The sequence below is a fragment of the Callorhinus ursinus genome, unplaced genomic scaffold (genome assembly GCF_003265705.2).
Source record: "Callorhinus ursinus isolate GAN/ISIS: 27379988/994484 unplaced genomic scaffold, GSC_fseal_2.0 scaffold20, whole genome shotgun sequence".
In the NCBI taxonomy this organism is placed as follows: domain Eukaryota; kingdom Metazoa; phylum Chordata; class Mammalia; order Carnivora; family Otariidae; genus Callorhinus; species Callorhinus ursinus.
Window position 1 is genome coordinate 23,709,099 of NW_027397082.1, and position 25,688 is coordinate 23,734,786.

At 37.6% G+C, this 25,688-nt stretch overlaps 1 protein-coding gene across 2 annotated transcripts; it reads left to right on the forward strand.

Moving 5' to 3' along the window:
- Positions 1-25,688, forward strand: TCTN3 (tectonic family member 3). Of its 2 annotated transcripts, XR_003209966.2 has the most exons (15): positions 1-493; positions 655-778; positions 1,100-1,218; positions 2,207-2,334; positions 2,572-2,680; positions 3,046-3,161; positions 3,650-3,685; positions 4,599-4,679; positions 5,686-5,811; positions 6,858-6,965; positions 7,416-7,510; positions 7,998-8,151; positions 11,276-11,401; positions 22,545-22,638; positions 24,797-24,906. XR_003209966.2 is itself a non-coding variant. In XM_025880557.2 (14 exons), the coding sequence occupies exons 1-14, from the start codon at positions 112-114 to the stop codon at positions 25,031-25,033; spliced, it is 1,941 nt and encodes a 646-aa protein (XP_025736342.2). In that variant the 5' UTR covers positions 1-111; the 3' UTR covers positions 25,034-25,688. The 2 variants fall into 2 exon arrangements, 1 of the variants encoding a protein (XP_025736342.2); XM_025880557.2 differs by lacking the exon at positions 22,545-22,638 and having other exon boundaries at positions 24,797-25,688.

A 25,688-nucleotide genomic window follows, 5' to 3' on the forward strand; every position in this document is an offset into this window, starting at 1 on the left:
GCTGCCTGGCCTAAAGAGGAGGGCGCACACTAAAAGCTGTTGGAAAGCTGTAACAACGCCGCTTTCTATTGGCTGGAGAGCTCTCAGCCATCGCCTTGAGCCAATGAGCAGATGCATGCGGATGACGTCAGACGAGATGCGACTCCTCCCATCCACCCTCTCGCGAAGCGCCTGGCGACCGCTGAAACCGGCTTTGAACTCGTGGGGGTCTTGACTTCCCCGTGTTTATCTCGCCCCATGTGCACCTCGCAGCTCGCGCTACTGCAGGTGTTCTTCCTGATGGTCCCCGAGGGCATCTGGCCTCAGCCCTCTTTCTCCCTGTCAGGGGATGTGCCCACCCCTTCGGACGTGGGGCCAGGGTCGCCGGGCGGGACCCTTCAGTCGTCCTCGGAGGGGTCTGAAACTCCCTGGCCTGTGTCTGGGATCTCTACGGTGGACCCTACGGTCGTGACCCCCTCTGCACCTGGGAATGGGACCGTAGACCTCTTCCCAGGTTAGGAGAGGAGATGTGGGGTTGGAAACCACTGACTTGGATCTAAAATTGTGTGAGCAAAGTGAATTTCCACAAAGTGAGGAGTGGGGCTATCGGAAGAGGGGAATTCGCGCTTGGAAGTTTGGGATCCTCATCCCGTTCGCTCTGCTTTATCTTCATAGTCTTACCGATCTGTGTCTGTGACTTGACCCCTGGTACCTGCGACATAAATTGCTGCTGCGACAAGGACTGCTATCTTCTCCATCCGAGGACGGTTTTCTCCTTCTGCCTTCCAGGCAGCGTGAGGTGAGCTGCCATATGCCGGTTGAATCCTAAGAAAACTGGGACCCTAGAATAGGTCATACTTGGAAGTAGGAAGAGTTATCTTTCCTGCCTTAAGCCCCCACTTCCATTTCTATAAGTGGAATTACCTTGGTTTTTCCCAGGAGTGAAGTTCCTCCTCGAATTCTCTAGACCAGAGCAGTCCAATAGAATAGGACCTTTGTGTTGGCCTGTGGCTGGCCAAGGAGCCCTCTCTTAGGCATTGACTGACATCCATGCAGCACCTTTTTGGACCTAACCCTCCGCTTCTAAATATATCTGTTCTTCATTCCTATTTCCTCTCAGGTCTTCAAGTTGGATGTGCGTGGACAACTCTCTTATCTTCAGGAGTAATTCCCCATTTCCTTCAAGAGTTTTCATGGATTCAAGTGGAATTAGGCAGTTTTGTGTCCATGTGAACAACTGTGAGTAGAGATGTGTTGGCTATTCTTGTTACCTAACATTTGTTGAAAATTGGCTTTGTGTTTGAACTTTTGTTTTTGAACTTTTCTTTTGTCTGTTGAATTTCTATCATCTGCCCTTTTCTACCTTTCTACTTGTTCCCTCTCTCTTATTGTGAACATTTGCAATTTCTTATGCCCTCTTGGCTGTGGAACAGAAAACCCATACAGAACTTTAATTTCAGTCATCCTTGTTAGCCGTAAGGAGATGGCTGCAGGAACTTGAATAGATTTCTATATTGTTATAATATAAATTATAGAGTTATTACAGAATATACCTCTTTGGAGTGTCTGAAATTTTAAATGTAGAAATTTGAAGTGAAAGGAGGGAAACATAACAAATTCATATACTTGAGAGATGGAAACATTATTATTAGGACTGGTCAGTTGAAGTTTAGAAGAAACAGGAAGGAGAGGACGAATTTAATGTTATCTCCAACTTTGCCATGTTCCAACAGAAACAGTACCATTTTATTGTGCTAGAGACTAATCTGGTATGGGGCAAATGTGAGCATTATTGAACTCCTGTTTTCATCACAAATTGCTAATCACTCACATTCCTGGCATCAGGGACTTGGAACTGCCTGGTATTCATTGGCCATATTCTTACCTTAGATCTTAATAATAAAACAATAGTTCTTTTAACAGACTATACATGCAGTAGAAGATGATAAAAATCAGAATTATTATCTTTAAAAGTGGAGTATTATTGATTGTGAGTCTTCTGGGAAAATGTTCTATAACTTAATCTGAGTAGTAGGAATAAAAGTATAGCAATGTGTAAAAATTCTTTAGAGTTTACACTTAAGATGAGTGCATTTACAAACTTTTGCTGTGTATGTATTATGCCCCAATAAGAATACTTTTTAAAAGCAGTTACTTTCGTGCCAGATATTTTTAAATAAATATTTTTCTTTTATCTAAACCCCTTATCTTTTAAAAAACATTTTAGCAAAATTAAACTATTTCCAGAAGCTCCAAAAGGTCAACGCAACCCACTTCGAGGCCCTGGCTACAGAGTTTGGAAGTGGATCATTCACTTCAACATTCCAAACCAAGTTGCCACCACCTCATTACAGGGTGAGCCTGGGGATAGGGATGGGATTGTTTGGTGTGGTTTTTCCCTCATGGCTGACAGTTGACCAGGTATCTTTAAGGTATACCCCTGCAACTGGGTCAACCATTGTCAAGCTCTTTTAGAAGACAGTATTCTGCACATTCACAAGCCCTTGAGTTAATTTTTGTTTCTACTTTTTCTTTTCTGGTGGAGTTCAGTCCAATCTCACTTTCAGTAAATTTCTACTATACTTTGTTCAGGCTGGGGACCCCATTTTGACTTACTTCCCCAAGTGGTCTGTAATCAGCTTGCTGAGGCAGCCTGCAGGAGTTGGAGCTGGGGGGCTCTGTGCTGAGAGCAATCCTGCAGGTGAGTCCAAAACAGAAGTGCCAGCGTTTTTGTTCCATTTAAAATGCGCTTTCTGGGGCGCCTGGGTGGCTCAGTCGTTAAGCGTCTGCCTTTGGTTCAGGTCATGATCCCCGGGTCCTGGGATGGAGCCCCGCCTCCGGCTCCCTGCTCCACGGGAAGCCTGCTTCTCCCTCTCCCGCTCCCCCTGCTTGTGTTCCCTCTCCTGCTATGTCTCTCTCTGTCAAATCAATAAGTAAAATCTTTTTAAAAAAACATAAAATAAGCTTTCTTAGAAATCGCTTAAAAAAAAACTAAAAAAAATTTTTTTTCACAAAAATAAAATAGGCTTTTTCTTTTATCATTCCTTTAATTCTTTGTGTTCTAAGGTTTCCTGGAGAGTAAAAGTACAACCTGTGCTCGTTTCTTCAAGAACCTGACAAGTAGCTGCACCTTGGATCCAGCCCTCAATGCTGCCTCTTACTATAACTTCTCAGTCTTGAAGGTGGTATCCCTTTCCTCCCCACTGTCACTGTTGTGGATATAATGTCCACATGCTTCCTGCTATTGGGTTGTAGATAAAGCACTGAACTGAAAGTCAGAATGGCTAAGAACTACATAAAAAACAGAGGGCCCAGAAACCCTACCCTCTGAAGAAAGATGAAAGAGTTGGGGGTTATATCCAGGATAAGAGATTCTACCCTCCTGGATAATGGGGATTGGCTTAGGAGGGTGGCAAGGGATGACATTTCACTATTTCACCAAAACCTCTTGCTTTTGCTGTTCAGTAGAGCTCTGCTCAGAGTAGGTGTGTCATAGCCCAACCTCCCCTCAGCTTTACTCATAGCATTTTAGTATAAAGAAGAGTCAGGTAGAAAAGAAGAATCATTCTAATATGTTGATTTTTCCTCCCCACACGTGAAACCACAAGCTCCTGGAGATTTTCTCTCAGGTGTATGCACACTCACGGTTCTTGCTATTCTCTTTTTCTAGGTTCCAAAAGGTATGACTGATCTGCAGAATATGAAGGTATGACACTGTTTATCAGGGAAAAGGAAGGAGACTATTTGGTCCCTTTGCATCTGAGGCAATTTCAACCTAGACTGTAATTGTGAAAGGAAATCTATGTGTGATGTATCAAACTCTTTTTTTTTTTTTAAAGATTTTATTTATTTATTTGACAGAGACAGTGAGAGCAGGAACACACGTAGGGGGAGTGGGAGAGGGAGAAGCAGGCTTCCCGCTGAGCAGGGAGCCCGATGTGGGACTCGATCCCAGGACCCTGGGATCATGACCTGAGCCAAAGGCAGACGCTTAACAACTGAGCCACCTAGGTGCCCAATGTATCAAACTCTTAAGTGTGAATCTAAAACATTGTTTTCCCGTGTATGTTCTATATGATTAAAAAGCATCATGTGAAATACGAATTCATAAGGTGTTAGATAAGTTTGGGAAACGTTGGGTTAAGTAAAGTTAAATACTATATTTAGAGTGGACTTCTTAGAGTCTTTAACGTGCTAAAGGGACTTGGTACTCTCTAAGAGGGGAATACCAAATATAATATTTCTAAAATGTATTTGGGGGCACCTTGCTGGTTCAGTAGAGCTTGCAACTCTTGATCTTGGGGTTGTGAATTCAAGCCCCACACTGGGTGTAGAGATTACTTAAAGGAAATAAAAACTTAAAAAAAAAAACACACAAAAATTTGTAAAATTTATTTGACCACAGAACCTTTATTTTATATCTAGTGGAATTAATGTTCTGAGAAATATGTTTTGAGAAGCGCTGATTTAAAATGATTTTTGATCTTAAGCTGTAGGCTGGCAATGGAAGGAAAGAGGAAGGTGGTCAAAAATAAAAAATACTCATTTCAGCATAATATGTAGCTAGAAGAGAAAATACTGCTTTCAATTTCAGTTGATTTGCTTCTTTCCCTTGCTAGTTCCAGGTTCCTGTAACCCTTATCTCACAAGCTCGTTCTCCTCTCTTGTCTGGAAACACTTGTCAGAATGTGGTTTCCCAGGTAAGGACGCTAACCTCAGATTCTGGACTGATGTTTGTTGATCTACATTACCAGAGGTGCCTCATCTTGCATTAAGTACCAGACCAGCCCCACATGAATTTTTGTGCATGGAACTTAACATGTCAAGAATTGAACCCATCACCTTCCTCCCTACCATATTTCAGTTTCCATTACTACGATCCTCCAGTATTTCATGCACAAAAGATTACGATTACTTCTGACTCCTCTTTCTTTACCCACTTGCGGTTTATTACAGTTCTTACCACATTTTCTTCTGTTGACAAAATCAATATCTGAAAAACTTCTTTTCCTCCATTCTCCCTTTTGATCACCCTACAGAAGGAAGAATTACCTTAAACATCATTGTAAAGACTGCTCAGAAATCTAAGGTTACCTTAATTGCTTATGAATTCCATCTCCAGCTATTATCTTCATTCATCCTCAGACATTGGGAGAGCCAAGTAAACCGGGTGTCCATTCCATGCTCCCTCTCTACTCACGTCCTCTGCACACCTTCAAAACTCATTTTTCTTCCCTTTCAATCCTTACCATAAACTTACTTCTCCCATGAACCCTTCCAAAGAGCTCTATCCGGTCTCTTTGCATGTATAAGATTATGAATTCTGTCTTTTCATGGTATTTGTGTTTGGCATTTTTAAGATTACTTGTGTAGTCTCCCTCATTCAGTTATTTTTTTTATTGAGATATAATATCACTAGTTTTAGGTGTACAACATGATGTTTTCATATATACATATATATACACACACATATATAGTGAAATGATTACCACAGTAAGTTCAGTTGATATTCATCACCATACAGTTACCCATTTTTCCTTGCAATGAGAACTTTTAAGATCTACTTTCTTAACTTTCAAAAACACAATAAACTAGTCACTATGCTGTACCCTCATTCAGTTATAATAAAACTCTTATTAAGACAGAAAATCTTCTGTATAATTGGCCCGTTAAATAATTTTTATTAATTCTACTTTTGTATTTCAGGTCATCTATGAGATAGAGACCAATGGGACTTTTGGAATCCAGAAAGTCTCTGTCAGTTTTGGACAAACCAACCTGACTGTCGAGCCAGGCACTTCCTTCCAACAACACTTTCTCATTCGCTTCAGGGTTAGAGCCCTTCTGCTATAGGGGATTGAGAGGGGAGGAAATACTGGATTAGAAATAGTGCCCGTGCTTCTGTGATACATGCAAAATAGATTAAGAATATGAAGGCCTAGGGTTCCACAACCAGCCTAAAAAAAAAAAAAAAAGAACATGAAGGCCTAGTTCAGTCTGTCAGTTGAGGCCTCAACATTTCGTATTTCGTAATTTAACTACAAATGACAGAGATTCAGCTGTTTATTCAGTAACATTTTCTCAGATTATCTGGCTCCCCAGTGAAGCAGGACTTTAGTCTCAAATCCAAACTCTTTTTTTAAATAGTCACTTTGAATCATAAACTCAGCCTACCTCCCACAGAAATTCTTTAACTATCTTTTCTCATATTTCTGGGCATTCAGCAGATTTTTGTTTGTTTTTCACTTTTACTCTTTATATTTCTGCATTATTTGAGTTTATATACTTACAATGAATTTTTACTTGTATGTATTTGTGAACATGTCAAAATATAATGTGACAGCATTTTACTCATTTCCCACTTAATCTGACTTTCCAATCTTGATCACCATCTCTTGGCTTTCTTCTACTTCTTTCTTCTTTTTGAACCCAGCAGAATCTTGTTTCTTCTCCACTCTGCCCTCAAGTGATCAACCAAGTCTCATGTCTCTCAGTTTATCTCTGGAACATCTGTAGTTAATTAAAAGATATTTCTAAATTATGTTTAAAGTCCTTTCATTTCAGCCAGGCTGAACATAGCGTCAACTGATGGTAATTTTTGAGAAACAGGGTTGGTTGATCCTTGGTTGTAATCCTTGGTAGAAGTAGCATGTAGTGAATTTCAATTTTCAGATCACTCAGCACCTATTTTAGTGAATAAAAAGTAAAACACGAAAGTTTTGCAAGAAACTTCCACAAAATGCTCCACTGTGGAAGGGAGCCAGATTGTTTGGTGTAGCTAACTTACTGCATTGCCATAAAGAAGGGGATGAAGCCAACCAGTGGAAGATGTGAGAGCATGCTTTTCTCTGTAGGTGACTTTCCTTCACTCTCTGCAGGCTTTTCAACAGAGGACAGCTGCTTCTCTTGCTGGTCCTAGAAGTGGGAATCCTGGCTATATTGTTGGGAAGCCACTTTTGGCCCTAACTGGCGATATAAGTCACTCTGTATCCTTTTTCTGGAGCTGTGTAGCCTGTTACAGCCTAATGAGAAAAGCTGTGGCTACTGATTTTTTGGGTTTCCCAATTCTGAGGTCCTCTGATTTTTTTTAGGTATTCAGGACTTTCTTTACTGAACCATTAATACGTTATGTTCTCAAAGTTGTTGCTACCAAAGGCTTTAAAATGTGTTAAACTGATGAAGGTAAGGATAGTGACTCATTTCTGTTTGTTTTAATGAAACATTTTTATACTGCTATGTGGTTAGCCATTTTTTGGGAAAATAGTTACTGTCTCTGTGTGTTTTTTAATTACTAGAGAAAAAAACGTATTTGTGACTTGAACAATGTCGTGACATTGGTAAAATATAGTGTTAAGGAAACAATAAGAGCATAAATTTTCCAATCTGCCGCCTTTTTATTCTGTTATACTCTCCTTGACCATTGCTTTCTACCTCAGATGACCCTCTTACAGAGCCAGGGTGATGGAATTTGCTCTGTTAAGAGATATGAAGTACAATTTGGAGTGAATGCAGTATCTGGATGCAAGCTCAGGTAACTCTTTGCTTCCACATCATTTCCCACAATTTTGTCTCTCTAGGGAGTATGTTGATATGACAACTTTTTTTTTAAGATTTTTTATTTATTTATTTATTTATTTATTTATTTGAGAGAGAGAATGAGAGAGAGAGAGCACGAGAGGGAAGAGGGTTAGAGGGAGAAGCAGACTCCCTGCCGAGCAGGGAGCCCGATATGGGACTCGATCCCGGGACTCCAGGATCATGACCTGAGCCGAAGGCAGTCGCTTAACCAACTGAGCCACCCAGGCGCCTCGATATGACAACTTTTATATTTTGAATGACAACGCTAGTTAGGAGTAGTTTTATAATCTAAGTAATGTTAATATTGCTGAAAGTTTTCTGACAGTCTTCTACATCTAATAATAAGGATTATTTCCTCTAATTTATTTTATAATATCATTTTTAAACTTTGGATTAATACGTTAGCATTGGACTCCAGCCTCCGTGGTGTTTCATTTCAGGCTGAAAAAGGTGGACTGCAGCCACTTACAGCAGGAGATTTATGAGACTCTTCATGGAAAGACCAGCCCAGAACATGTTGCCATCTTTGGTAATGCTGTCCCAGCCCAGAAGAGAGAGTGGACAAGGATTCTCAGCAGGAACTGCAGTGTTTCAGTAAGGAGAGAAATACACGTTCTCACAAAAACTCACTTCCCGTTTTGTGTGTAAATTATGGATATCAGAATTAAAACCAGCCCTGTTTCTAGAGATGATGGGACTCTCATAGAAGGAAGATAATGTAGTTATCATAAAAGGAAGAGTACAAGAAATCATGCCCATTTAAAGTCATTATTTCAGGTTAGGTTTATACCTAACTTATTTTCCTTACTTGGAAAAAAAATTTGAAGGTAGAGATTGTTCTGTGGTTCAAAATCAACCTACTCATAGTAAGAGAAAAATAAATGTATTTATTTCATATATATTTCAAATATTCTCTCATACTCTTGAATGTTTGGTCAACATAAATTCTTTCAGGTTGAAATTGTGTTCTTTCTATTATAAAAGTTTACGTATTTACATTTAATAAAAATACATTAACAGGTTAAAAATTCAAACTATGTATAATGGTATTAAATGCAAAGTAAAAATCTCAACAACCCCTGCCCTGGAAGGAACTGCACGTAGCTGTTTCTGTTTTTACTTTTCCTGGTGGCCTCCTAGATCAGTGCCAACAGGTGTATCTCTTGACTCCAACCCAGGTGAAATAAATAAATCTGCTGTGCTAGTCTGTCTTCTTCCTCTTTTGCCTACCCCCTATCTCCTCACTGTAGTCAGCCATACCTTTAATTTTCTTTTCTAATTTTCAATTGTTTATTTTTCTGTATAAGTAATGTATACACTTGGCTCAAAATTCAAAAAGTACAAAATAAAAATCTCTCAGACAGCTCTTCCCTTCCACACAGGCAACTGAAATTACTAGTTTTTTTCCTTCCACAGATCCTGCATGCTCACACAAGTAAATACTCTTGTACTTTTTTTTTAATCCAAATGGTATAATATCATAAACACTGCTCTGCACCTTCCTTTTTTCACTTGATCTTAGAGTTTGTTCTTTATCAGTACATAATATGCTTCTTCATTCTTTGGGAAATATAGCTGCATAGTACTCCATTACATGGATGAACCAGAATTCATTTAGCCAGAGTTTTTGGTGGACATTCAGTTTGTTTTCAGTCTTTTGCTATTATACACAATGTGGCATTTTGTAACCTGGCTCAGGCACCATTTTGTACATGAGAGAATAAACCTATATGATAACTTCTAGAAGTAGAATTGCTAGATCAAAGGTATGTGCATTTAAAATTTTAATAATGTCAATTTATTCCCCATACATACAATATCCAGTCCCATCATTCATCTGTGAGACTGCTTTTTCCCCTTACCCTCATCAACACTGTGTTATGAAACTTTAATCTTTTTTTATAAGTGAAAAATAGTATCCCAGTATAGTTTTATTTTTCTCTCACTATATTTTGATATATGGTTGAACAGTTTGTATTTTATTCACTATTATCTATTTATATTCCTTGCTTGTTTTTACTGAATTACTGGTCTTATAGGAAATCTTTGCAAATTTGAGAAATGGATCTTGAGAAATACAATCAATACAAATCTTCTGTGGTATGATTTGTAGATTCTTTTTCCCAGTTTGTCATTAGTCTTTTGACTTCATTTCTGTTGGGTTTTTTGTTTTGTTTTGTTTTGGTTTGGTTTTTTGCCATGCAGACACTGATTTTTATATTGTGAAAGATACCAATTTATTTTTTTTTAACTTTTGAGTTTTGGTTCAGACTTCAAAAGGCCTTTCTCCTTAGCAATTATTTTGGAAGTGCCCTTTTTCCCTTCGTCAGCACTATTATGACTTTATTCCTTATACACTTTGTTCCTCTTAAGAAGACAGGAGGGATAAGTAAACACATGTACTTGATCCAGCCTTTGGGCAACTGAAGTCAAATTGAATTCTCTTAAACCTCCAATATAGCCCTACAAAGGAATTGTGGTTTGGGGTGATTGTGACTGAGCCTAGTAGGAAGAGGATGGTTAGTGGCAAGGTTGAGATTATACTGGAACTATTCTTTATTCTTTCTCTTTTTCTTTAATCTACTATTTATATTTTAAAATCACATTTTCAAAGAAGATTTGTCAACATAGAAAAGTATTCCTAACGTAGAATAAATGAAAAGAAAGATGTTTAAAAATATTTGGAACAAACACATGAAAAGCTGAACACCGTTAGCCATTAAGGAAATGCAAAATCACAATGAGATACCACTTCACACCCACTAGGATGGCTATACTTAAAAAGATAGACACCAACAAGTGTTGTCAAGGATGTGGAGAAACTGGAACCCTCAGACATTGTTGATGGGACTGCAGATGGTGCGGCCACTTTGGAAAACAGTTTGATAATTCCTGAATAAAGTAAACTTAAATATGTTCTGTCTTCCCCATTCCTAGTTTATATATGTTATTGCCAGTGTCTGAGCTTTACTACAAAAAGGTATGAAGCTGGAAAAGCACAAGGCATATTTGAGGATAGTTTGTATGTGCTAAGTTATAGTAACTCACTTCCATCAATCCTTCTTACCTCTTAGAATTAATCCTCCTGGAGTCAGACTGCTTGGTTGGATGTCATAATCTAATCCTGAAATGTCTTCCTTAACCTTTCACTGCTTCCGTGTCCAAATCCTTTGCTTCACTCAAGTGGCCTGCTCAAGGCCAGTGCCTCCATCACACCTGGCACATAGAAGACACTCAGTCACTGTTATTCAGATTAATCAATGAATGTCCCTCTGTGGCATCATGTGCTGTTCTACTTGCACACCTTTTTATAGGCCATCTCTCTACCTGAATTTCCTTTATCATCACCATTCCTTCTAGTCACATATTACTCATCCCAGGCCCATGAAGCCATCCTTAACCAGAAGTGGCTGTTTCGTCTGGCATTCCACAACACTGACTGTGCACCACTCATAGAGCACTTCTTACAGCCATTGTACGTGAGCTCACATTTTTATTAATCTCTATGTTAGTCATTTCCCATTTCCATTTTAGAATATTAATTTTTTAAGATCTAAGACAATAGTATGATCTATTGTGAACTTTTGTGTTCTTTCTCTAAGTCATATTACCTTCTCTGTTATATATAATGTTTTAAGAAGCAGTGGCTACTTAATGCATGGTAACTGACTAGGCAACCATCAGCAATTCAAGCAGATGCTTCTTTACCCTTCTACAGGCTATGCGTTGTGTCATACCAGTTTCCCTGGAGATCCAGGTATTGTGGGCATATATAGGCCTCCAGTCCAACCCACAAGCTCATGTGTCAGGAGCCCGGTTCCTATACCAGTGCCAGTCCATAAAGGTAAGTCATGGCTCACCTTGCAGTGGCTTATCTTGCAATGCTAGATTGTCTTATAAGCTGTATGATAAGCTTTTGACAATGAGAGCCAATTTATGCTACCAGCCAACATTTGGTTTTAGTGAGTTGACACAGCTTTTAAGTCAATCCTACCTGCCTGGTTATTGAAATTAGCATGTTGTCATGATAAATACAATCTATATCCTTTTCCCCAGTTTGTTTTCTCTTCTAATTTCCTGAACCAGGCTATAGTATAGGTTAATTTCTTTTCAATTATCATAATAGTGTTACTATACCAGTTGATTTAACTACAGGAAACATTTTCCATAACTGTGCATTCAGTGTGGCAGTCACATTCTTATCAGTGTCTCTGAGCCTGTTGATTGCTTAAAGATAATGCTGGGGCTAGTTTGTAGTCATCAATTCTTGATTGATTGCACTCCATTAAAATGAATAATTTTACTATGTAGTAAACATAAACCTGTTTTTTATGATGTGTGTTAACTCACCTTTAACACATCTGCCTTGATTTTAATATCTAATCCTTAGCTTTAGAATTGTGAAAACAAATGGTTAAGTCCCAGTGAACTGATTTACATATAAATTGCATGCTAGTTTATTAACTTTTAATGAAAATTAAAACTAATTGAAATTATTACCTATATGTCATTGCATTTACATCCCAGAAAAGAAACTAGAGACTATATGTAGGCCAGAAATAAAATATCTTTAGCTCCTTCTTACAACAGGGTTGAGTACCTTAGCTCTCTTTGCCTACAAATGGTGTTAAAACTCAGGTTACCAGAAATTGTTAGTGAGAGCACTGCATTTTTTCTCTGTATTGGTTTACTGAATAAAATAGCACTATTTCTGTAAGACTCTTTTAATCTGTTACAGATCCTACACTGAATATGTTGTTTTATTTTTCTAAACTGTATCTTTATTTGTAAGTACCTATGTAGTTTGCGAAGATACCCACAGAACTATTTTTTCTCTGAATCTCTGGTTCTCTTAGGCGTGGAAGCGACCCAGTGCCTCTCTCTTATGTAGATATTGTAATCATTATCTTATTCTAATACTTAGTAGAGGTTAGCTTTTTGGGTGTGTTTTCCCCCCTCTACAAAATCACACTTTACAGTCATTCACATCTAACTGGCCTGAATGGTTGACAATTGAGAATTTCAGCTGTACTTCATTCATGCATAACAAGACAGTACCTATTCCAATCATGGAGCAAAAATTAACTGTGTTGAACTTACTGAGAAGTGGTATGGGATATACAAAATCATGTGCCTTTACTTATGACAATTTAAAGGATGTACAAAGGTAATTTTGACTATACGAAAATTTTCACCTTAAGGGCTGACTTGAGAAACTTGCCCTCATGAAAGTTGCCATGCCCCTATAAACATAAAAGGAGTTGTGAAACAATAGTGTCATATCAAAAAGTTAAGCAAATACAAATATTTATTTCTATAATAAAGAGACTTATCTGTATTGAAAGACTTTTTTACTTCTTCAGTCATGAGTGGAAATTTTCTCCTGAAGTCCTATAAACATACTCACTTTTCTTTGTGTTTATATTTTGATTATTCTTAACTTTAAAGATTTTTTTTTAAGATTTTATTTTTGTTTGACAGAGAGAGAGACAGCAAGAGAGGGAACACAAGCAAGGGGAGCGGGAGAGGGAGAAGCAGGCGGGGAGCCCGATGTGGGGCTCAATCCCAGGATCCTGGGATCACGACCCAACCCGAAGGCGGACGCTTGATGACTAAGCCACCTAGGCGCCCCATATTTGTTCTTAACTTTAAACCTTTATCCACACAGGCTTGTTTCTCAGGACTTCCTGTGAAATTTTTTTCTTAGAATAGCAAGAGACTATTCTGAGAAAGCTAGTGTACATGTTCCCAAAGCTTCTAAAGGGAAAAGAAGAGTTAAACTTTAAGAAGATAAATGTTCTATGATTTTCTCCCTACCCACTGGCCATAGTTGATAGCAGTCTCACGTAGGCTGTGTCAGTCAGCCTGGTATCTGAGTGATGGCATAAAAGTAAAGCTGGGTGGCAAACTGTAGGCTGTGGACTAGAGTTAGCCTGTACACTTGTTTCATTTTGCCCACAGTGTTTTGTTTTGTTTTGTTTAAATTTGTGCCACATTTAAAAATGAGGAAATTTCATGTTGACATCCACATTTCTGACTTCTCTTGAAAATCTAGCAATAGTGATCCTGCAGTCCTGCATGGCATAAAATCTTGTCACTGAATGGTGGTTTCCACTTTTAAATAGAGTGCCCCTTTCACACAACGTATGCCTACTCACCTTTAGCCATCCCACTCTTTCATTGAGGTTATATCTTTAGAGTGGTAAGCATTTGTGTTTATGACCCTTGGGATGAAGCTGCTAGGTGGTCAGTTAAATTTTGAACTGAGCTGTCTGAATGACTTCATTGTACAGATGCTGCTTTAGAAACACTTTAAATTCCTCTCACTATAGAAAGTGAAGTAGCAAAATTTTGGAAAGTCCCCAAGAACAAACTACAAAGCAGGGAAGAATTTAAGCAAAACACTGTGTAGACTTCCCTGTCTTCTTGTATGATAATAATAGCTAAACATTTATTGTCATTTACTTTGTGATAGCTACTTATAGTGTTTTTTACAATTTTTTTTTTAATAAATGTTGCATCCTCACAACAAACCCATGAAGTAAATAGGATTTACTCACATGGTACTTTGCTGCTTATAATTTTGTACTAATTGAGCATTTAAAGGGATCTTTAAATTTGGGAATTAATAAAATACAATATGTCTGCTATCTGAATAGAAACTTTTTTTTTTAAAGATTTTATTTATTTATTTGACAGAGAGAGACACAGCGAGAGAGGGAACACAAGCAGGAGGAGTGGGAGAGGGAGAAGCAGGCTTCCTGCTGAGCAGGGAGCCCGATGCGGGGCTTGATCCCAGGACCCTGGGATCATGACCTGAGCTGAAGGCAGATGCTTAAAGACTGAGCCACCCAGGCACCCCTGAATAGAAACTTTTTTAATTTAAAAAGAAAATTATCTCTAGAAAGAAACAACTACTTTTGCAGAATATTCTGAATCAGTCAAAACCAAAACAATAAGTGAGTGACAAGAACAATGTAGCATCACAGGATCAAGGCTCTGAACCTTTATAGAATTATAATATTCAATTCATCTTTATCTTTAAATGGATTATCAAGCTTTTTAGATTATCTAGGAGATCTATTTTTTTGCAGTTTAGAGAGCTTGGGTGCTGAGTCAGTGAGACAGAGGTCTAAATCAAGTTATTTTATTTCTCTAAATCTAAGTTTTCTCATCTATAAAATGGAGATTAATAATATTTCATTGGATTATACAAATTAAATAAGATCATAAAAGTAAAACATATTTCCTGGCACATAGTGAATACTCAGTAAATATTGCTCATCATATCATCATTATTTTTATCATCATAACTCTTTTGGTTCCAAATTTCCATAGAAGTAGCATATCAAGAAGGTTTAAAGCAAAAAAACCAAGAGATAAGCAGGCATTAGAGCAGTATTTTTCAATCTTTGTTGGCCATCACCCATGGTAAGAAATATATTTTACAATACAACCCACATTATAGCAGACACATATATAAAGCTGAAACAAAAGTTTTAGGAAACAGTATTTTATGCAGTGTACTGTGTGATATTGTCTATTCTATTGTTGATTCTGTTCTTTGTTTAATGCTAGACTCTAATGGGTCACAATTTGCAATTTGAAAGACACTTTTAGAAAATGCATCTCTGACTACATTTTAAAGCTAATTATATTATTTAATAATTCCTCTTACTCATTATAACTGAGGGTTGGCAGTGTTTTATATATCAATCATAGCATATGCTAGAATGATTGCCAATCTAGCTCCCAATCTGTCACAGTGGTTTTTAATCTTATGGACCCCACTGAGAATCTGTTGGAAGCTATTCACCTACTAGAAAAATGCCCAGACACACAATATTCTTTATATAGTTTCAAGGGATTTATTGATTTCTTAAAGCCAGACTAAGAACTATACTAAAAAAGATAAAGAAGACTAAATAAAATAAGAATGAAATTTACTGATTTTAGAAATAATCGCTATAAGGGAAAAGGCTAGGAAGTGGCTGGATTGGATCACCACCATTGGGTTATTGTGACAGTCTGTAAAGTTTGTCACTAAAGGCTTCCTTTTTCAAGGGTCAATCAACCACTGTTTGCTTCTATCTCTTAATGAATGATAAGACTATAGAAGTACTTGACCCCCTTCTATAGTTCTTAATAGCCTTTATAGAAGAACTTTACTTAGTTCACTGGGTTGTTCTCTTTTTACCTTTTTTTGTTGTTGTTAAGAATTGTGAAAGTTATGCTCATTGTTCCATGTGTTAAAATATATAACCACTTGAGATATCTCCCTGATACATGATGTTTAACCACATTTTTTCTTTAACATATTTGTTCTCTTTGACTCATTTGAAAATCTTGATAATTTCATTGACATCTTTAAAATACTGAGGAAATTTGTAATTTTTCATTGGCTTCTCCCTAAATATATGTTTGGCCCTAAGAAAACATGGAAAAATAATGCGTACATTATCTAGCAGAATATTGTACATAAAGAATTCTTTTTTTCCCCAGAAATTATTTTTCTCCTTAATTTCACTTTATTTAAATCATCAGTTCTTCTAAAGTTATAGTGTCAATATCAGATATCACCTAACTTCCTAAAGATCATGTACTTACATGAGGAAAAATTACCTTTACATGGGCCTTTACAGTATGCTTTATAGTTAAGTAAGTTCTAATCATCGTAATAGAAATCATCATACCTGATTGTGTTAGATTTAAAGAGACTCATGAATAAAACAGTCAGATGCAGTTCATTTTTTTGCATAGGATTCTGATTTGGACAAATGTAAATCACATTTTGGGATAGTTGGGAAGCTTGAGTATGAACTATATTTTAGAAAGAAATATTATTAACAGGAAAAGGTAGAGGTTTTTTTTTTAAGTAGGTTAGTAAACAGTCTGCACAATATGATTTCACATGCATGTCTGTGTATAGGTCAAGATATAAATGTTAGTAGTGGTATTCTTAGAGGTGGAAATAATGGTGTTTTTATTTCTCAGTTTTACTTATCAGTAGTCTTAACTTTTTACATTATGATTTACTGCTTGTGTGATAAACTTTCTTAAGGTCACTAGAAATAACTAGATGTGACTTTAAAGATGAATTTATTCAGTTTCATTTACAGTAGCATGAAAAAACATAAAATACTTAAGAACCAATTTAGCAAAAGAGCAAAAGGCCTGTTCACTATAAAACATTACAGAGAGAAATTCCAGGAGACCTAAAGAAATGAAGCGATATACTGTGTTCATGGAGAAGACTCAACATTAAGATATCTGTTCCCAAATGGATATATGGAATAAATAGCAAACCCCAGAAAATCCTACCAGGCATTTTTGTGGGAATTGACAGCCTGATTCTAAGATTTACATGAAAATGCAAAGGACTTAGACTAACCAAAAGAACTTTGAAAAAGAAGAACAAAGTTGGAGGGCTTATTCTATTTTCATTTTTTAAAGATTTTATTTATTTATTTGACAGAGGAGACACAGCAAGAGAGGAAACAGAAGCAGGGGGAGTGGGAGAGGGAGAAGCAGGCTTCCCGCCGAGCAGGGAGCCCTATGCGGGGCTCGATCCCAGGACCCGGGGATCATGACCTGAGCCGAAGGCAGACGCTTAACGACTGAGCCACCCAGGTGCCCCAAGGAGGGCTTATTCTATTGATTTCAGGATCTACTCTAAATCTCAGACAGTGTGGTACTGTTATAAAGGTAGACAAATAGACCAATGAGGAGAAATAGAGTCCAAGGATAGATCCACAAATCAATTCAATGAGAAAAGGACTTTTTAAAAAACAGTTGGTGCTAAAATAACTGGATAAAACTAGAACTACTAGATAAATATTGGGGAGAAAAATGAATTGACTCCATACACAAAAAGTACTTAAGCTGGCATCATAAACCTATATATGAAACCCAGAGTCACAAAACTTTTAAAAGAAATATAGGAGAATATCTTTGCAAATTTGAAGTAGGTAAATATTTTTTAGATAAACAAAAATCATAAACCATAAAACTAAAAATTTGATAAATTGGTCTTTATCGAAATTTACAATATCTGCTAATCAAAAGACACCTCTTTGAAAATGAAAATGCAGGCTATAGTTTGTGAGAAAATACTTTTCAATGCATTATCTGACAAAATACTAATATCCAAAATATAAAAAGAATGCCTACAAATAAATAATGCAAGGACCCCAAAATAAATAAAACAAACAAACTGAAAATGGAAAGATTTGAGCAGATAACTATACAAAAGGAGATAAACAAATGGCCAATAAATGTGAAAAGGTGCTCGAAGTCTTTAGTCATCAGCGATATGCAAATCAAAACCATGAGATACCACCTACTAGGAATTAAATAGAATATCTACTAGAACAACTAAAATCAAAAGGACTGATAACATGAAATCTCAGTTTTCATACATTACTAGGGGATGAAAAATGTTACAACCATTTAGTCTTTTACATATTCATCTTCCCTGTGACCCAGCACTTCTACTCCTGAGTATTTACCCAAAGGAAATTGAAACATATATCCAAAACAAGACCTGTAAAGAATGTTCATAGCAGCCTTATTCATAATAGCACAAAACTGGAAACAACCCAAACATCCATCATCAGGAGAATGGGTAAATTGTGGTATATTCACATATTGGAATTCTCACAACAAAACACTGAATTACTGATACACAAAACAGTATGGATGAATCTCAGAAACATTTGTCTTGAATGAAAGAATCTAAACACACACAAATAACACTTTAAGGTTCCATTTAAACAAAGTTTAAGAACAGGCAAAAATAAATCTTTAGTGATAAAAATCAGAAAGTGGTTGTTTCTGGGAGAGAGGGAATAGACTGGAAAGAGGCACAAAGGACCCTCTGAATTGATGGATATATTCCAGATCTTGTTTTGGGTGTTGTCTGTATAGCATATACAATTGTCAAAACTCATTGAACTGAACACCGAAGATGTATATATGGTATTGTGTATGAATTATACCTCAATAAAAGCTAAAATGAAAATACTCAGGGAAAATGAAAATGAAAGGCACTGATTAAGGGGAAATACTTGCAATACCTGTATCTAACAAAGTTCTTGTATGTAGAATAGGGAGCTTTCAGAGCTCAGTTATGAGTTATATACTTGAGCAAAGATGGATTGTTCTAGTTCATGAAATGTGCAGCTACAAAAACGTAAATCTAAGAGATGGTATCCACGGCTCTTCCTCTAATAATGATAGTTTTTTTCTTTTCATTTGTAATGATTGGACATAGAGAATTAATATATAATGTTTTAAAATTTGTGATTATAAAGTTGTAATAATAGTAATATATTAGGTGTATTTATTATTACCAAAGCCAAACAAAACCTAATCCAAACTTTTCATGTTGTTAAAAGTAAATCATATTTGGGGCGCCTGGGTGGCTCAGATGGTTAAGCATCTGCCTTCGGCTCAGGTCATGATCCCAGGGTCCTGGGATCGAGCCCCACATCAGGCTCCTTGCTCGGCGGGAGGCCTGCTTCTCCCTCTCCCTCCACTTGCCAATCCCCCTGCTTGTGCTCTCTCTCTCTGTAAAATAAATAAAATCTTTAAAATCTTTAAAAAAAAAAAAGTAAATCATATTTGGGGACAAAGGATTTTGCTGCGTGTAAGCTGGATTGAAACAAATAAAGCCCCTAAACCCCACAAAGTGTTAAAACAGAATTATTGGTAGTGATTTCGGAAATAAACATAAAATATTATAGTTTAAGGTAGAAATAAATTAAATCAACCATATACAACAGAACCAGATCCACAGTAAAAGAAATGTGCTGACTTGGCTGTCTATCTTTTGTTTGTTTTGATAAAAGAAATGAGATGACCAGACTTTGAGGGTTTGGTTTTTTTTTTTCTCCAATATTCTTCCTACACATTCATTAAAGAGTGAATTCTCTAATTTTGCTTATACATAACTTTTATACATAACTTTTTTTTTAAGATTTTTTTTTTATTTATATGAGAGAGAGAGAGCATGAGGGGGGGAGGGTCAGAGGGAGAAGCAGACTCCCTGCTGAGCAGGGAGCCTGATGTGGGACTCGATCCCAGGACTCCAGGATCATGACCTGAGCCGAAGGCAGTTGCCCAACCAACTGAGCCACCCAGGTGCCCCTATACATAACTTTTAAAACACGAATAGAAAAACTTGAGTCTTCAGATTTTATGTATAACACACTGAACTTAAAATTAAAAACCTTGTTCTTCATGTGGTACTAAAACACAAATTCTAAAATGGGTCAATAACATTCAGTATTATCCAGCGACCTGGCAAGTGCATTCAAGTTCCTTTTTTTTTTTTTTTAATAAGATTTTCTTTATTTATTTGACAGACACAGTGAAAGAGGGAACACAAGCAGGGGGAGCTGCAGGCAGAGGGAGAGGGAGAAGCAGGCTCCCCGCTGAGCAGGGAGCCCGATGCAGGCCCAATCCCAGGACCCTGGGATCATGACCTGAGCCGAAGAGACAAACAACGACTGAGACACCCAGGCGCCCCTCAGGTTCCTTTTAATTGTGGACTGTCTACTAGATTGTATTTGTTCTAAACCTCCACACAACTATGGAGGCAATATTCTTAATATATGAAGAAAAAGCATTTAATTTGAAATACTAATTTATAAATAAGGAAGGAAGGAAGAACAACCTTTAGGGATCCTAATTACAGTGTTGTGGGGAGAATAATGGGTCAAAGTGATCTGTAATTGCTGACTATTAATTAGCTGTGGCAGGGTGCCTCGGTGGCTCAGTGGGTTAAGCACCTGCCTTCAGCTCAGCTTGTGATACCAGGCTCCTACGAACAAGTCCCACATTGGACTCCCCACTCTGCGGGGAGTCTGCTTCTCCCTCTGCCCCTCCTCTCTGCTCATCCTCGCTTGCTCTCTCTCTCTCTCTCAAATAAGTAGAATATTTAAAAAAAAAAATAGCTGTGGCATACTTTCTTCCTTGTGTTGTATTATCTCTTGCTACTTTGTATTAGTGCCCTATCTCCAAAAATACCTCTAATCATTTGTCAAAAACAAAAAAAAATCTTTATTGAGTGCCTATTTTGTGCCAAGTACTATGGTGGATGCTCTAGGTATGATGCATGGTAAACAAGATAGACATCATCCTTGCCCTTATGGAAGGTATAGGGTAATACTGAGGTAAAATTTAGAACACTGTTAGAGAAATCATCAGGAGATACTGATAGCCTGGGCCCAGGTGGGGGCTGTGAGGGCTGCAGGAAGTAGACAGAGTTCAGGAAATTTAGGGGTGTCACAGATAGGACCTGACTGCTAGGCTGTGGAAGTTGAGAGAGAATGAGTCAAGGATAATAGATAGGTTTTCAGTTTGGGCATTTCATTCATTTATTTTATATCCTACACGTGATAGATACCTTGTTGACTACCAACTGTAATTTTGCTTTTTGCAGTTACCTTTCTGTTTTTCACCCTCTCCTTTTTTTTAATTTGGTGGGTATGCCTGAGGTTTTCTTCCCCTTTCTGTTTTGTTTTGTTATGTCTTTTGTGGAAGACTGCCTTCACCCTACCAGAACCCACTTTGCCTGTAAAGTGCCTGGAAATATACCTCTTCCCAAATGGCCCTTAACCAATGCCTGAAGGATGCAGGAATAGAAAAGCCCAACCCCCTTGCTTTGGGTTAGGACAACACAACCTGTTGGGACTGTGAAACCTACCTTATATTTCAGAGTTCCCCTACAGATTTAACTAATGCTAGATAATGGTATAATTTATCAAATTAATAATTGCATAATTTATCAAAATAATACATACATATGTCTTTTAAAGTAAAAAATACCAGAAAAGAGGATCTCTTAACAAATATGCGATATCCCCTATCGCCTTGAGTCTAAGCAATATTGAACAGTTATCTCTTGAATCATGAATTTATAGGTTATTTATTGACTCCTATTTTAGTAGATGAGTTTAGCCTGTTTCTCTCCTCCCGCCACTCTCCCAATATAGTTACATCAAAATATTAAATCAATATTCAGTGTTTCATTATTATGATTATATAAATATGCTAAGCCAGGTCATTAAATTTTTGCAAAATTTTTCATTTCTGAAATTAATAATTACCTCATATTTCATTTGTTTAGTTTTCTTTGAGCTAAGGGCTAAGACGTCTCAACCTCTCCAACATGTCTAAAATTTCTCTCAATGCAGTTTTCTAAACAGTTGAACTTGCTATGAGATATTATCAATTCTACTTTTTCCTATGTATTTTCCTCATAGTGACCTCCATTACCTGGTGTAGTATAAACTATGTATTGCCCATCCGTTGTTATGGAACTTTCCTGTCATCCTAGGAATTCCTCTTGTTTCTTCTGTTAGATTCACTGTTTGCTGGACACTACTTTTTCCTTCTTGGTTGACTCTCTTGTTTTGATGGAGCTCAAAATCTAATATTCTCTTTGAAAAGAAGGCACATGTAAAGTACATTTTTACTTTAGTTCACATGTCTAAGGATAGCTTTATTCAACCATCATCATTGTCATCATATCAATTATGATTGATCATTTGACCAGGCATTCTAGATTGAATTCTAAATTGGAAATGATTTTCACTCACAATTTGAAGGCATTCTTCCATTGTCTTCTAGTTTTCAATATTGTTCAGAAGCTATTTTTTTTTAAAGATTTTATTTATTTATATATTCATGAGAGACAGGGAGTGAGAGAGAGAGAGGCAGAGGCAGAGAGAGAAGCAGGCTCCCCACTGAGCAGAGAGCCTGATGGAGCCCTGGCTCCATCCCAGGACCCTGGGATCATGACCTGAGCCGAAAGCAGACGCTCAACCATCTTCAGATTTTATGTATAACACACTGAACTTAAAATTAAAAACCTTGTTCTTCAAATTCTAAAATGGGTCAGTGACATTCAGTATTATCCAGCGACCTGGCAAGTGCGTTCAAGTTCTTTTTTTTTTTTAAGATTTTCTTTATTTATTTGACAGAGAGAGACACAGTGAAAGAGGGAACCCTGTTCAGAAGCTATTTTAAGATCTTTTGCTCCTAGGAGTCTGAAGCTTCTGCAATATTATGCCTTGGGTAGGTTTTTTTCTGCATTCTTTTTTTCATTATACCAAACAATTTTGGGGATTTTTTTTACTCTGAAACCTCTGAGAATTTTCAATTCTTATTATTTGTTTAATAATCACACACACACACAATTTTCTCTGTTCTTTTTGTAACTCTTGTTAATCTGTTACAGGGTCACGACTGGTTCTCTAATTTCTTTTCTTTTCTCTCATTTTGTCTCTTTACCTTTTTGTTCTTTCTAGAAGAGTTCCTCACCTTTCTTTTTTAACCTTTTTACTGATTTTTTCTGACTATCCATTTTTAAAATCTAAGAGCTCTTATTTTCTATTTCATTTCATAATATCCTTTTTTATATATATGTAAAGATCTGGGGCACCTTCTGACTCTTGATCTCGGGGTCATGAGTTCAAGCCCCACCTTGGGTGTAGAGATTACTAAAATAAATAAAACTTTAAAAAAATAAAACATAAAGATCTTAAGTTTTCATCTTTCTTTCCTTCTCTGTTTCTTCTGAGCTTATTTATTCTTCTCACTTGGTACAGTTTTTCTCTTTAATGTGAGAAGCTTCCCCTATACATCTGGCAGTCCCTAAGCTGTCTGTCCAACATAAGAGTAAGCTGTTAAGCTAATTGAAAGCTCTGTGCTCATGAATGAGACTTGCTGACTGGTGGCCTTCATAGTAGGGCAGTTAGGTGCAGTTGCTTTTGGGGTTATGGAACTTGTTGCTGAAACTCATCATTTTCTCCAGAAAAGACCCTCATTCCTGACTGATGGGTATGGATATAAGGCCATCTGTCAGCATTTTGGAGCTAGATGAGGGAACAGATTCCATTATACAGAATAATTTTCCTATTTTTAGTTCCATACATCACTCTGCCCTTCTTTATGCCCAATGTCCCTAAATCCAGAATTTCTCTTATTTAAATTGTCCAATCTCTTGTTGAGGTGGGGAAGGGGTAGTTGCCTGATCACACTGAGGGGGTATCATTCAGTAAGCACTTTCTGTCCCTGCCTCATGCCTGCCACCATGTTATAGCCTGTCCTCCCCATTTTCTTTGTCTGGTTAGTCTCAGCCAGTCTTCCATGCCTGGCTGGAGTCAAGATTGCTGCAAGATTTCAGCCTTAGCCTAAGCAGGCTGTCCTGGAATGCATGTGGTTCTTTCAGTGCCTCAGAAGTTACATTACTTCTGTGCCAAGTCCCTCAGGAATGTCACTGTTTTAAAAAAAAAGATTCCAAAGAGTTAATATGACATGCAAGATTATCACATCACTGGCCCCATACCCATTTTTTTAAGTACCTAGAAAGGTTATTCCAGGCAAAGTTGTGTTCCCAGAGCCTGGTATTTGTTGTTGCCAAAGACCACAGCAGATAGTATATAGCATCAGGGTAAACAAAGCTGAGTGGAGAAAATACTCCTTTATGGTTCAACAAGATGTTATTTACTGTCAAATTATAATCAGAAGTCTGATTGGTAAGCACAGAGTCAGAACAAAAGGAATTTATTTTACATAAACTTGTCTCAGTCATCAGGCTACAACTGTACCTACCAAAAGCTATGCATATTATTAGATCAGATACTTGAGTCAGCTTGACGAGGTCCCTTCTTCCCAGAGCATGTTTCATTTGACTTGAATTGGGTGGTTGACCTTTCAACCCTTTCTAACCCCGAGATTCTGTGAATCTGATGGGCTTAAATTTTATCTACATTACGGAGTTTCTTTGTTTTTCCATGAAGTTTCACATTTCTTTCTGCAATTGAAAATGGAATAGAATTGCCATTACTACTTGCACATGTGTGCTGCTTCAGAGCCTGGAGCCTTCTGGGACTTGATAAGGTAAAGCTGCTAAGCACATAACAGCACAGTTTCCCCATCTGGCCTCTCTGATATCAGCCAACTCCCCATTTGGGGGAAGCTAGAGTCAGTCTTTCAGCTTTAGGTAGGTGTAACTATTCACAGTTCTAGTGTCATGGACTGCTGCTAAGAAATTCATTTTCTGTGTATCACAGAATGAGAACTACATAGGACCAATATGAGAAAAAGGCATATCCTGCTTAGAGCAATTTGGTTTTGGTCTTTTTTCGGGGAAAGTAATAATCACAGTCAAGTTAGAGAGCTATATGAATGGGTACCAAGCACTGACCTGTCACGGACTTTCTTCCTGCAGAATTCCCAAAAAGTAACAGAAATACCTTTGACAACTGTTGTGACCTTTGTGGACATTACCCAGAAGCCAGATCCTCCAAGGGGCCAACACAGAATAGACTGGAAACTGCCATTCGACTTCTTTTTTCCCTTCAAAGTGGCATTCAGCAGAGGAGCAGACTCTCAGAAAGGCTCACCTTCTCCCATCCTTATCCTGTGTCTCTTAGTACTTGGAGTTCTCAAGCTAGAAACCAAGTGAAACAAGAAGAATCAGATTTTAATTTTCCCTATGGGAAGTTCTGAGACAGCCTACTTATCTTGGCTAAGTAGGTCCATACCTGCTCGTGACCAGAGGAGAGTATTTTAAGATAACAGAGGACCTAACTGAAGGAATGGTTGTATGTGAAAGAAGGGATTTTTCGAAAGCAATAAAAATAGCTTCTTTGTCATGGCTCTCTGCTTAGGACTCTGCAGACCACCAAGTACACATTAGGTTCTTCTCAAGCTAGGAAGAACACAAAGAGCCCTTCCTGCAGCCCTTCAGGTGGTGTTATGCCTCACTAAAGTTTTGCAAGATCTTCATCCATCTGCTCACAGGCACAGTTAGACCCAGCATAGAAAGGAACATGTTCTTGCTGTCCTCTGGATGAACTTGGGAATAGATGCCCTCTGGACTTAAGAGGAGCTGACTGTTGGGAACAGAAAACTGCTGGCTAAGGATTTCATCTGGCTTCTCTCCACTCCCTTGGGCCACACTCTGCTGGAGCATGAGTGAGGAGAGCAGTTCTTTCTAGTCAGTTTCCAAAATGAATGTGGAATCCCAGCCCCCCCTTTTTACTAGCAAATGATCCTACCAGTCATTTCTGTATTTTTCCTCCCTTCCATTGTGGTGAGAGAAATAAAACTGATTGAGA